This window comes from Aspergillus karnatakaensis, assembly GCF_047715665.1.
Source record: "Aspergillus karnatakaensis strain CBS 102800 unplaced genomic scaffold BJY04scaffold_67, whole genome shotgun sequence".
Taxonomy (NCBI): domain Eukaryota; kingdom Fungi; phylum Ascomycota; class Eurotiomycetes; order Eurotiales; family Aspergillaceae; genus Aspergillus; species Aspergillus karnatakaensis.
The window spans coordinates 47,895-60,194 of NW_027395779.1; the positions used below are offsets into that span (position 1 = coordinate 47,895).

Here is a 12,300-nt window from a genome sequence, read left to right on the forward strand (position 1 = left end):
CTGCAGGTCACACTGTCACCCACAGCACGGCATCTAGAGTCAAAGTTGGAGACAACCTCACAAGCTAGAGGAACTACTATAAGAAACCTGACTCGCGAGAGGCAATGGCACTTCCCCCGTAGAGTATTAAGGTGATGATGGGGTTCTGCAGGAACACACAGTGTCAAACCAGCAACCTATCTCGGAGTAGTGCGGCAATAGCGCAGGTTAGCAGGGGATAGTGTCAGAAGCTTACCAGCGGACGAGAGCCCCAGCTACGCAGAAATAGGCAGGCGCAGGCCGGTACTGGAGACCGGAATGCAACCGTTCACCTGCAGCCGTTTGAAGACGCTATTCTATTCTCTTCTGACTTTGTGGGCTGGAGCCATTGTAAGGATCGTGGGAGTGTTTGGCTTTGTTTCGAGACAGAGTTTGCTAATTGTTTTGTCTTCTGTCTGCGAATGCCTAATTCAGTTGGTAAAAGGGGTACCTGGATGCCTTTCCTTCATTGACGCAACAGGAGCATTGTAAGGATTTCTTCCAGGTTTTGTTAGATCTGCTCTTGATCTTCGTGCATCGGATCGTCGCTTTCGTCATGGCCAAACCCACGATCTACGAAGTACGGAGCTCGAGGTGAGTCGGTGCGCTGAGGAGGAAATGCTGGGGAGGAGCGGTGGTCGTGAGTCAATCATGCCTCACAGTGAACACGATAGCACCCAATACTATAGTAAAGAATCGGAAATAAGAGATTAAGACAGTTGTGAGAGAGTAAAAATTACAATAACCAAGAATCTATGGCAGAATACAGTAGATTGTCACTGCGCGACCGTGAGAAGTTCCGGCTGCTGAAATGGTCGATATATATATTTCCGCCGGCTACACAAACCGAGCTCTAACCTGGTTTCCCGCATTGGACTTGATGACTTCTATCCTACCACCCACCAGGCTACCATGCCATGCAAACTAAACTCTTGGTTCTAAATAACATCATACGACATAGAAACCCATCGTCCAGCAACGAAAACCTCGATTTCAAAGCATCCCTTGGCAGAGAATGCCTCCGCGGGGTATAAATCCGGCCCCAAGACCAGACCAAGACGCTGGATAACGTGAGCCAACACAACCAGCACCAGCACTCCTCTACGAGCAGCAATGTCCCACCTCCAATACCACAGCTACCCAGGCTTCGGCGAGTACATCCGCAACATCCTAAACTACAGCCAAGCGGTACGCATCGGCGACCGAATCCATATATCTGGTCAAGGTACGCCCTCCCTCCCTCTTCTCTTCCTCTACCTACTACGTACAGTATAGATCCAAGGCAGACTGCAGTGAGCACAGACAGCTAACGGCCTCGGCCTACTGTAGGTGGCTGGGACCCCGAAACCCACAAAGTGCCCGCCGATCTCGGGGCGGAAATCGACCAGGCGTTCGCGAACGTGCAGCTGGCGTTGACGGACGCGGGCGGGAAAGGTTGGTCGCAGGTATACGAGGTTCGGGTCTTTACGACGGAGGTGAAGAACGAGGTTGCTGTTGGGAAACTAGTTGAGAACCTGAAGAAGTGGATGCCTGATCATAAACCCATCTTGACTTGTGTCGGGGTCAGTGAGTTGGCGTTGGAGGGGATGAGGGTTGAGATTGAGGTTGTGGCACATGACGTCAAGGGGGAAGGTGCTTAGACTTATATTGTTATAGGATATCAAGAAATCAGCTTAATCTGTATAGACTATAGAACTTGAAGAAGCAGAGGATATTCTTAGCATGAAAATGCGATCGACACACGTGGCTCCGTCGAGCTGAGAAGCATATCCATCCCAAGTGGAGCACCACGACATGAGCTCTGAAAATCACGCATCCAGATTGATAACCAATTATATTTATAAAGGAAAAGATGAGGCTCGTGTATATCTATCACTACATACAAAAATGTCGTCCAGACGTGGTGTGGTATCTCGAGAAAAGTCGCAACATATACAGGAAGAAAAGAAAAGGAATGGTGTCTAATGAGACTGCGAAGCAGGAAGCTCAACTGCGCCTCGGGTATTGTTTCCGTCCATCTCATGGACTCGCTTCACGTCCACGCCCATCTCCTGCATCGGGATCGGAGGCTTGAATGTTTCAATCAGCGTATCTTCCTCCCTGTCCGGCGTCCTCTTTCTGAAGATCAAGAGCCAGACGAGCAGGGCTATGAGAGCGCAGCCGGCGACCGAAGCTCCGACGCTGATTCCGGCGATGGCGCCCTTGCTGAGGCCGTCGTTGCTGGAGTCTGAGATTTGCGATGGTGCTATTGTCGCTGACGCGGAGGGGTCAGAAGTGGAAGTCGATGACGAAGTGGACGTTGATGTAGACGAGGAGATGGAGGTGATGGAATTCAGGCCGCAAATGCCAAACTCCGACTGACACCCGGTGCCACAGTAGGTCGAGTCCTCGCCGCAGAACCCATTCGCAGAGCAGCAGTCGCCATACGTACTCCCAGCACAGGTGACATTACTCGTCAATGTCGCGCCACACGATCCAGTCTTACTGATCGTCTGTTTACTGGCATCATTGCACGATCCAAAATCCAGCTGACACCCCTCGCCGCAGTATACATCGGTTTTCCCGCAGTATCCCTTGGCGGAGCAGCAATCGCCGAACTGCGAGCCCAAGCAGGTCGCATCGATATCTGAATTCGAGCCGCAGTTTCCGTCGATGCTTGTGTTGTTGGCCGAGCTAGAGACGGTGGGTTTGGAGGATGTGGATGTGGTGGTGGAGGATGGTGAGTCGTCGTCGTCGTCTTCAGTCTCGTCGCACTCGCCAAAGGCGGATTGGCATCCTTCGCCGCAGTACGCTTTTGTCTTCCCGCAGTATCCCTTCAGGGAGCAACAATTGCCCCATTCCGAGTCCATGCATGATGCCTCGACGTCCGAATTCGAGCCGCAGTTTCCGTCGATGCTGGTAGAATTCATCGTGGGTGGGAGCGAACTGCGACCGTTGTCAGCGGGGCATCCAACCTTCAGAGAAAAAGAAGAGCGGACTTAGATATTATATAAACGAGCCCTGTTAATTAGACGGAGTGTAGAACGCGGACCGGCCAGCGGGAAAGCAGAAGGAATCGAAAGGAGAGTGAGACCTCATCTCCACCAGCAGGCCGTAGGGGCCAGGGCGATAATAAGGACGAGGAGAGTCTCCAAGTGCCAGGGCTCGACTCGACAGCGGCATCAGCCGCAACAACGGCGTTAATCTATACAGAGGCAGGGATTGGACCAGCGCAGGCCGCTGCAATCACTGCAGATGATAGTCAAATTGCCTGCCTGGGTGGGCTTAGCGGAGCATTAGGCGCTGGGGGCGTTTACGGCCTGGCCAGTTGCAGACGGCTCGGGACTTGCCACGGCCAGCCTCATGGTTCTTCAGCGGTTCAGCTCAGGGTAGGCCTGGTAGGGTAGCTTGAGATGGCATGCAAGTTAGGTTAGCACTGTCAAACAGCGGCGGTTCCCTAATATAACTCTGCGACCCGAATTGTCGCAGTCAGAAAAGGGAGAAATTGGCAGAGAGGGAAATTGGACTGGATTGCAAGGGAATTCCAAATCACAGGGGCAGAGATTCAGAGATTGATCATTCTACACGTGGGGGCTGAATTTTAGTCTTTAGTTAGTGTTGGATTAGCCTGCAAGTAGTCTGTAGTTAGGCCTGCAAGCTCCAGTCCAAGCGCCTTGGCCTTGCTCCAATCAATTTACTCTGCCTTGGCCACTGTTGGCCTAAAAATATTCCTCCCGCCCTGTTTGATGGTTCAGGATGCATTGCATTGCACGGGTTACAGCAGACGAAGAAATGAGGCTGATTGCATTCTAGAGACAAACTGCTAAGAGTACAGAGACATCAAGTTGTCGAACCCAAAGATGAGACCTCAAAGCTCAATCAGGTTGAAACAAGCATCCACTCGCAGCAATAACCCAAGACGAACTGGTAGTGGTAGCTAGCTACAGCCGATGTTTCACCGCAGCCCGCGACAAGGTGAACCCCGGATACCCTGCATTGGCCGCCTGCTGTAGAGCCTGTGCGTATTTGCCGATTCCTCCAAAATAGCAGAGAGGCTGCTTTTTGCGATCCGGGATGTTGACGCCCATGTACCACGAATTGGTCTCGCTGAACAGGGTGCGCTCCGCCGCCGCCATGACCTCAGCCTTCCAGTGTGCCTCTGCCTCTGCGGTCGCTTCGATCCTGTCCAAGCCCTTGTGCTGCACATACTGGATGCAATTGGCGATCCACTGGCCTTGAACCTCTGCCATCTGGGGAGTAAGTCCAAGCGCCGAAGGAGCCTGAGGGCCCATGGGAAAGAACATGTTGGGAAAGCCATTGCTCATCAGGCCGAGAGCCGTCGACACGCCGTTCCCCTGGGCTCGGACATCCCACTTCGATTCCAGCTTCAGGCCGCCCACGCCCACGATATTCATCGCCAGAGCACTGCCGGTCAGCGCGTCGTACCCGGTCGCATAGACGAGAAGGTCAATTTCGTGGAACTTGCTTTCCGTCTGGACACCGGTCGGAGTGATCTCGAGGATGGGATCATTCTGTACATCCACCAGCTCCACGTTCGGCGAATTGAAGATGTCGAAGTATGACACCTCCAACGACGGTCGCTTAGTGCCGAATGCATGAGGCGGCTGTTCTGGAGCAAGCTTCTCGGCGACGGCTTGATCGCGCACGCGACGATGGACGCGGTCTCGCCAGAATCTGTATGCCTCCATGTTGGCGTCGCGAGAGGTGAGCAGATCCGAGTAATTTCCGAACCAGAACGCAAGGCCGCCCTTATCCCACAGCGATTGATACACCTCTTCCCGAGCCTGAGGGCTATCATCCAAGGTGGCGCGATCGATGGAGGAAAAATAGCCGGTCGCGGAGTTGCGCTTCTGCAGCATCGCTGGATAGAAGTGTCGCTTCATATGCTCCATCTCCTCTTTGGAGTAATCCTTCTGCCGCATCGGTGTCGCTAGGTTCGGAGTCCTCTGGAAGACGGTCAACCGGGCGACTTCTGGAGCGAGAGTCTCGATGATCTGGAGACCGCTTCCTCCTGTTCCCACCACGCCAACCCGTTTGTTCTTCCACTCCGTATGCTCGGGCCATGCAGAAGTATGGATGCTGTTTGGGAAGCGCTCCACGCCGTTGAAGGCTGGGATGTACGGCACGGTGGTGTAACCGGTGGCAAGGATCAGGTACCGTGTTCGGTAGATGCGATTGTTAGAGGCTGTAACTGCCCAGGTGTTCGATAGTTCGTCCCATCTCGCTCCCTCAACGCGTGTTCGAAGGACAATATTTTCTCTCAAGCTTAGGCGATCGGCCACCCACGAGATGTACGCCTGGATTTCCTTCTGAGCGGGAAAGCGCTGACTCCAGTTCCAATTCTGCCAGAGGTCGGGATCGCTAAACTCGTACAAGGGGAGCTCGGTATCGACTCGACAGCCGGGGTAGCGAGTGTAACACCATGTGCCGCCCACATCGTCGCATGCATCCACCAGGAGGACATTGAGACCTTGGCGTTGGAGGAGATGAAGAGCCCAAAGACCGGCCCAGCTGGCGCCAACGACAAGCGCGTCGACCCTGGTAGTCGCGGCCATCGTGAGAGTCAAAGAATGAAGGGATACCTGGGATAACACGGTGCAGGTGCAGGGGTTGGTGACACCCAGGAGGGAGTCCCTCTCGACTCCCTTGTCTCTCGCTTGTGTTGCCCACAATGATTTGGAATCTTCTACAAACCTTAGACATGTCTCTCCAATGTGAGTGGTTTCCCTTCTGCTGGGACGCCAATCATTGCCAGTCGACACTTTCTTTGTTCTCTTCCAAGGCTCGCCCCCTCACCAACACACCCCCTGAGATGGAGAGGAAGGGCGAATGCCATCTCCTGTGTCGTGTACTATATCCCGATCAGTGGCTTGAAGCGTATTCATCTGCATGATGTATGCGGTGGCAGAGGTAATTGACCCTCTTTGCGGTGTTGTATAGCCATCATCCACCGACTAAATGCTGCCAACACTCGGACCTCAGCAGAGACTAAAATGAGCCCGATCAACCAGTCTAGACAGGTTTGGCATAGTCCATCTGCAGCCTCACTTTAGAGGACCAGCTCGGCCTGGGGTTGAGGGTGTCATCCAGTCGTTCCCCTCGGATCAATCTCTCGATGAGACTTTCTCTCCTCGACAAACTCGATCCTTGTAAGGTAACGGTACCATGGAAAAGCAAATCCGAACCTCGACGAACCGTAGCCAAACAGGTTGCATGACTTGCAGGGAGGAACCCAACTGCCCCGTCGAACAAAGGCTGTAAAGCTAATACTCCACAGGCGGCGCCGAGTCAAATGCGACGAAGGAAAACCGACCTGCAACCGGTGTAACAAGGCAAAGTGAAGGTGGGAGGGATATCCTCCGAGCAGCAAGCCGTCGCCCTTACGAATAGTCATATATACGCCGCCAGCCCACGCATCGAGTCCCACCGAGACAGAAAGACGTTCCTACGGTTTCTTCCTCGCTAGAAGCCAACGATGCTTCCCTTCCGACTTCTCAAGGGCCGTTCTGCAAGCCTCCCGAACGGATGACGTCTTTACAGCAGCCATGATCGCCGTGGGCGCTGGGCAGGAACTCTTCGAGTATGAACCTGGCTCTCGTGCGATGGCCGTCCGGAGACTGGCTATGCAGCAATACGGGAGGGCACTGGAAATCCTGCGCTGCTCCACCAGAACTCGATCCGTGGAAAGTTTCTTGCTCTGCTGTGCCCTATTTTCGCTCTATAATGGGATCTGCGAAAGCCGCCGGTCCTGTACCATCCATGTCAAGTCCGGCCTGAAGCTGCTGCAGGAGCATGGGGCAACTACTGCATGGTCACTGGTCTCGCATGAGACCATGCTCTCCGTCTTCGTGCGACTGGACCATCAGCATCTTTCATCGGAGCCTTCGAGACGCAGCACAGAGACCACCAGCGAAATAAATTCAATCCGCATGGACACCGGGAGCCATGACATGTACCTCCTAATGGACGGTGTTCGCAATCACGAGTGTCACCACTTCGACTCGTCGTTTGTCCAACCAGTTTGGCCCTCTTCGAGCGACCGTCTACAGTCACCGGTAGAAATGCGCCAGGCCCTCGAGCGATGGCAGCAGTCGACCACGGACGCCCTGTCCCGCCTCCAACAAGGGGATGAGCTCCCCAGAAAAACCCCAGAGGTGCTCCAAGACTGGAACATTCTCGCAAGGATAAGCAAGACAGTCTTTTACAGCCCTGGCTCGGGGGACACGTGGGATGAATTCCATCCAGAGTTCTATTTGATGGTGTCTCTATGCGAGTCCTACCTGGCTAGAACCGCGTACATCCTCTCTCCCTCTCTCCCTCTCTCCCTCTCTCCCTGTCTCCCTCTCTCTCTTTGCGTGATTTCTGGTGATTGGCACTAAATCTTAACTAGGGAGCCGTCCCGAAAGCGTACCTTCGACTTCTCAGTGGGAGTAATCCCGGCCCTATTAATTGCTGCGCTGCGATGCCGGCAATCACAAACGCGCCGTAGAGCAATTCACCTACTGAGCCACTATGATCGCAGAGAAGGAATGTGGGACTCGGTCCTCGCCGCACAGATCGCTCGACAGCTGGCCGCAGCAGAGCAGGCTTCTGTTCCTGAGCCGACTCCGCAGGCGGGGCTCAATGAGCCCCGCGCACGCCTCAATGTACTGAGGGTCGAGTTCGACGACGAAGGCATGGTCAAGTTTGAGCTGTAGTGTCAGTCTCCGTAAAGGCTCGGGCGTGGTCGACGACGATGAGTATGTGGGCTACCGTCTGGGTTAATTGTATCTGCACTACAGCCAAAGTGCAATCCATTGCCGCATAGAAACTGTCAACAAGAAGGCTGTGCCCGAACAGGACTCCAAGAAAACAAGAACTCATCCCATAGCAGACCACGATAGCACATTCACCAATATGTATCACCACTAGGGACTCTGATAGAACCTCCACCAATAGGGTTCTAGAAGATACCTCGCTGCTGCTGCCCTATGAGCTTTTCCCCGCGGTAGGCTGTAGGGTTAGGTAGTTACAGGCATTTCGAGTATTGTGGTAGACTATACGGAGAGGCTCGCGATTTATAGGTCTTGGTACTACGTAACTGGTTCGATAATCCATGGCAGATGGATCCACGTCCTTATTCTCCCCAGTCATGGCGCATGGAGCGGCAACTCGCCGCAAAGGATGGTGGTAGCCACACCCCAGTTAGATATAAGAGAGGTGAACTTCTGGCTGGTCAGGAGAATGAGCGTGCCCAGACAGCCAAACGATGGCGAGGCGCTGGGCGTGCCGCGCCCTCCGGAAAGTGCCCCGATAACGCGAATGATATGTGTCTTGGATTTATTCGCTAGGGCATGCTTACTAGAAATCCTAGATACCTATACCTTGGCAGCATGTTGAGCCGGTGGGAGACCCTTCCCGACCACAGCAGCCACGGCAGAGCACTCCACACGCACAGAGCACCATGAGAAGGATCGTCCTTCCCTCCATGGCGTCTAGGGTTGAACCTGTCCCGTTATGAGAGCAACCCCCTTTTCTGAATATGATTTGTAGTGAGTGAGCCGAGGCCGAGACTTCGACAGTAGCTGCCCTGATTGTTATCTTTCAATATGTCCTCTAGAGAAGATACACATTTACAAACGCTACACTAGTAGCACTTGAATTTATTGGGAAAGCCAATATTCAAACCACCCTACGATCCCTGATAAGCTCTGTTCCTTTACCCATCCTATCAAAGTCGAGTCAGTCAGTGATTGTTTCTCATACCTGCCTGGAAAACATACTCTGATACGGATCATCTGGATCACCCCGCAGGGCGAATCCATGCTCAACCCCCGAAAATAGTTGATAATGGTAGATCTTCTCTTCACTCTGTAGAATATTCAATGCGCGTCGCCGTGACGGCACGTCAAACGTGTGGTCAATCTCAGAGCAAGACAGAAACAGCGGTTCTATATCCGGTCAGCATATTGCGCAAGCCCCTCAGGGTCAGATATCAGCACGCACTCTTGAGATTCATAAAATGACGCTCCTTCAAAAACGCCGGATGAGCAAATGCCCCAGCCACAATGGTATCCCTCGCCAGCTCATTGCATACATACGGCGCCCCGAAGCAGTAGCCCACGCAGACAAACTTGGTCGTGCCGTCGCTGAAACGATCCGTCACAGCTTTCACCCATTTGGGGACAGCCTCATCCGCAAAGGCCGTGTGTTTGCGTTTCCAGGCCTCGTAGTCAAAGTCTGGGTTTGCCTTGTCGTGACGGTCTTTCCGGTGCTTCCACACCGGGTCCTACATATGTTAGCGAGATATACAACAGCCTCTATATCGATCCACAAACTCACGCCTCTGAAGTAGTCTAGTCCTAGAACCAGAAACCCCGCATCGGTAAATGCATCCATTACCAGAAGTCCGTTGGGAAACATGCCCCAAACATCCGGAAAGTACAGTAGTACATGGCCATTCGCTTTGCCCTCGGGCGGTGTTGATATGTACGTGTCCACGCCGGTTATTGATTCCCAACGCCCTCTGGCCTCGCCCTTGTGGATTGTGCCTTTGAGACAGCACTGGCGGCTGGGTTTGGCGAGGTAGTCATTGCTTCGTTCCGAAACATCCGGTCCGTTGAAGAGCTGTGAGAGAAACTGGCCCATTGTGTGTATTGTATGGCGATATGATTGATAGGACTAACTGATGATCTGATAAACTAAACAGAAAGGCTCACGAGGATTGATATGGAGGTGCCAAGATGGACAGTAATATACCAAGACCCTGTTGAGCCAACCGGCCACATTCCGGGGTCGCAGTGCTCCTGGGCACCATTGCACGGCGACTCGCCGACGAACAATCCCTAACCACCGAGCACGATTGGAGACGCTGGGGAGTGCCGGGGCCCCAGACCCATCTTATTCTGTGCGGGGAAGATGTCTGTCGACTCGCTTGAGGGCTTGGAGCATCTGGTCCTGGAAACTATATAAATCCCCTGGGCTCCGGGTCACTTATTCTTAGATTGTCCAACCACATTCTGATTTGAAGACTATCATATACATCCAATATCCATCTTCATATATTGACAACATGGCGGACGTTGAGAGGCGCGCGAGCAATGCTGTCGAGGTCGAGGTCTCTGATAAGCAAAACATCAAACAGCTCGAGCTTGCCAGTCAAGAGAATGCAGTCGGCTACAAGGAGTATCTCGAGGCACTGGACCTTGAAGTCTCAGACAGCGAGGTAAGTCCGTTATCCTAGGGCACACCGCTATACCGAAGCTCACAACGTCTACAGTACAAAAGAGTTCGATGGAAACTAGACCTCACCATCCTGCCCATGTTCCTCGTCACCCAGGCATTGCAGTTCATGGACAAGACGTCTTTGAACTATGCAAACCTATTCGGGTACCAGGAAGCGTTGAATCTCCAGGGCGCTGATTTCAATCACCTATCTGCTAGTGAATACCCATCTTTCCTATTGACCGTATGCGTCGAGACTGATGGTAACCAGTGATATATGCGGGTTACTTCTTCGGCCAGTACCCCTGCGGCTGGCTCATCGGGCGCTACCCTGCTCAGAAAGTCATGGCCATCAGTATTTTCCTGTGGGGTGTTATGGCTATCCTCATGACGCAGAGCCGAAGCTATTCCACTGCATGTGAGTTTTGATTCTCCCCGACTGGTTTAGGATGACGACTGACTATTGTGCTAGTGGCGGTTAGATGTATGTACCACAATCTATATTCTCTGATTCAAGCTGAACGAGGATAGTCTTCATGGGCGTCTTTGAGGCTGCTGTTACGCCGTAGGCAACCACCGGAATACCTCGCAATCCAAATGGACACTAACAACCCCAGGGGCTTGACACTGATGACTGGATTCTGGTATACGCGGCGTGAGATTCCGCTCCGCCAGTGTATCTGGTAGTAAGTACGCACTACATCCTTGGTTGGTCTTGTAGTTGACACGATATATCAGCTCCTCGCTCGGTTTCGGTGGGATTGTGCGTTAGCCCTTGATATTAGTTCTATGACTCGACACTGACCCAGCAGGTCGGTTCGTATATCTCCATGGGTGTCGCGGGGCTTCCAGCGGATATGACTCCTGAGCGCTGGGAATTAATCTTCTACATCGTAAGACCTCCTATCACCACTCTCAGCAAAAGACTTAACATCACAGCTCGGCGGTGCAACCTGCCTATGGGCCTTCGCAATCTGGTTCCTACTCCCAGACGCCCCCTCCAACACGCGCTTCTTGACGCACCGCGAGCGACTCATCGCCGTCAAACGAGTCTCCGGAAACGAAACCGGCATAAAGAACAAGTCCTTTGACAAAAAGCAGATCGGAACCGGCTTCATGGACCCCAAGACCATTTTGATCTTCATAAGTGTCTTTGCGGCGTGGGTACACCCGCATCATCGACCGATCATGATATTCACATCTATCACAGAGCAATCTCCAACGGCGTCGTCAACTCCTTCTCCACCATCATCATCCGCGACACGGGCTTCAGCACCACAAAGACCACCCAGCTCAAGTCCGTCGGCGACGGCGTGCAGGTAATAGCCCTCCTCATCGGCGGAACCATCATCCTGGAAGTGCCGAACTGTAATTTCACCCCTGTTCTACACTCAAGAGCGCCACAAACTGATCCTGATCCAGCACGCCTCCTGACCGCAACCGCCGCAAACCTCCTCTGCACCGTTTCCGCAGCATGCATGGCCTACCTCCCGCGCTCAAACACCTGGGGCCGCCTGGCCGCCTTCTGGCTCGTGAACTCGTAATCCGTCGGCTTCACCGTCTCGCTCACGACCATCTCGTCGAATATGGCCGGGTACACGCATAGATCGCTCGCTAGCGCTATGGTCTTGTAAGCCCCTCAGTCCTACCTTACCTTAGTCGAAATCCAACACCAGTAAGCGAAGCCCTCATACTGATGTTACGTTCGCATCGTCTAGCACCGCCTACTGCTGGGGCAACTTTGCTGGCCCCTTCGTCGTCAGGCAGTCGGAAGCGCCGCACTTCCGGGGCGCGACGATCGGGCTTCTTGTCGGCTACGCGATCAAGTTTGGTTGCCATTTGCTTCTTCTTGGTATGTTATGCGGTTGCTTTTTTTTTTTTTGTTACAAAGGGCAGACCGTATAAGTGCTCACTTCATACAGCATACATGTTCATCGTCAACCGGCGGCGGGACGCAAAGTACGGACCCGCGAACAAGGAGGCGAGCGATGAGGCGGGGATGAGGGACTTGACGGAGTTTGAGAATAAGGATTTTAGATACGTGCTTTGAATCCAGACAGTTCGTGGGATGGGTTGGGA

The 12,300-nt window shown here is 53.2% G+C and overlaps 6 protein-coding genes across 6 annotated transcripts; 3 read left to right on the forward strand and 3 right to left on the reverse strand.

The window, feature by feature from the left end:
• Positions 1–1,131: 1,131 nt before the first annotated feature.
• Positions 1,132–1,658, forward strand: BJY04DRAFT_223048 (RidA family protein; the record flags this gene model as incomplete). The annotated part of the gene is made up of 2 exons (XM_073717581.1): positions 1,132–1,243; positions 1,348–1,658. 2 exons carry the CDS (start codon positions 1,132–1,134, stop codon positions 1,656–1,658), a joined length of 423 nt encoding a protein of 140 aa, XP_073566229.1.
• Positions 1,659–1,979: 321 nt separating this feature from the next.
• On the reverse strand, positions 1,980–2,927 carry BJY04DRAFT_223049 (uncharacterized protein; the record flags this gene model as incomplete). Its single annotated transcript, XM_073717582.1, has 1 exon — positions 1,980–2,927. The coding sequence occupies one exon, from the start codon at positions 2,925–2,927 to the stop codon at positions 1,980–1,982; it is 948 nt and encodes a 315-aa protein (XP_073566230.1).
• An 853-nt stretch (positions 2,928–3,780) lies between these two features.
• On the reverse strand, positions 3,781–6,156 carry BJY04DRAFT_231594 (flavin-containing monooxygenase). The gene has a single exon (XM_073719572.1). It carries the CDS (start codon positions 5,571–5,573, stop codon positions 3,939–3,941), a length of 1,635 nt encoding a protein of 544 aa, XP_073566231.1. The 5' UTR covers positions 5,574–6,156; the 3' UTR covers positions 3,781–3,938.
• Positions 6,157–6,563: 407 nt separating this feature from the next.
• Positions 6,564–7,715, forward strand: BJY04DRAFT_223051 (uncharacterized protein; the record flags this gene model as incomplete). The annotated part of the gene is made up of 2 exons (XM_073717583.1): positions 6,564–7,312; positions 7,409–7,715. The coding sequence occupies 2 exons, from the start codon at positions 6,564–6,566 to the stop codon at positions 7,713–7,715; spliced, it is 1,056 nt and encodes a 351-aa protein (XP_073566232.1).
• A 1,042-nt stretch (positions 7,716–8,757) lies between these two features.
• BJY04DRAFT_210588 (Alpha/Beta hydrolase protein) lies at positions 8,758–9,645 on the reverse strand (the record flags this gene model as incomplete). Its single annotated transcript, XM_073714271.1, has 3 exons — positions 8,758–8,948; positions 9,004–9,286; positions 9,340–9,645. 3 exons carry the CDS (start codon positions 9,643–9,645, stop codon positions 8,758–8,760), a joined length of 780 nt encoding a protein of 259 aa, XP_073566233.1.
• A 424-nt stretch (positions 9,646–10,069) lies between these two features.
• Positions 10,070–12,271, forward strand: BJY04DRAFT_223053 (major facilitator superfamily domain-containing protein; the record flags this gene model as incomplete). The annotated part of the gene is made up of 13 exons (XM_073717584.1): positions 10,070–10,222; positions 10,277–10,439; positions 10,493–10,639; positions 10,694–10,705; positions 10,753–10,786; positions 10,839–10,907; positions 10,960–10,984; positions 11,034–11,114; positions 11,161–11,381; positions 11,432–11,589; positions 11,644–11,761; positions 11,940–12,073; positions 12,144–12,271. The coding sequence occupies 13 exons, from the start codon at positions 10,070–10,072 to the stop codon at positions 12,269–12,271; spliced, it is 1,443 nt and encodes a 480-aa protein (XP_073566234.1).
• Between the last annotated feature and the right edge of the window lie 29 nt (positions 12,272–12,300).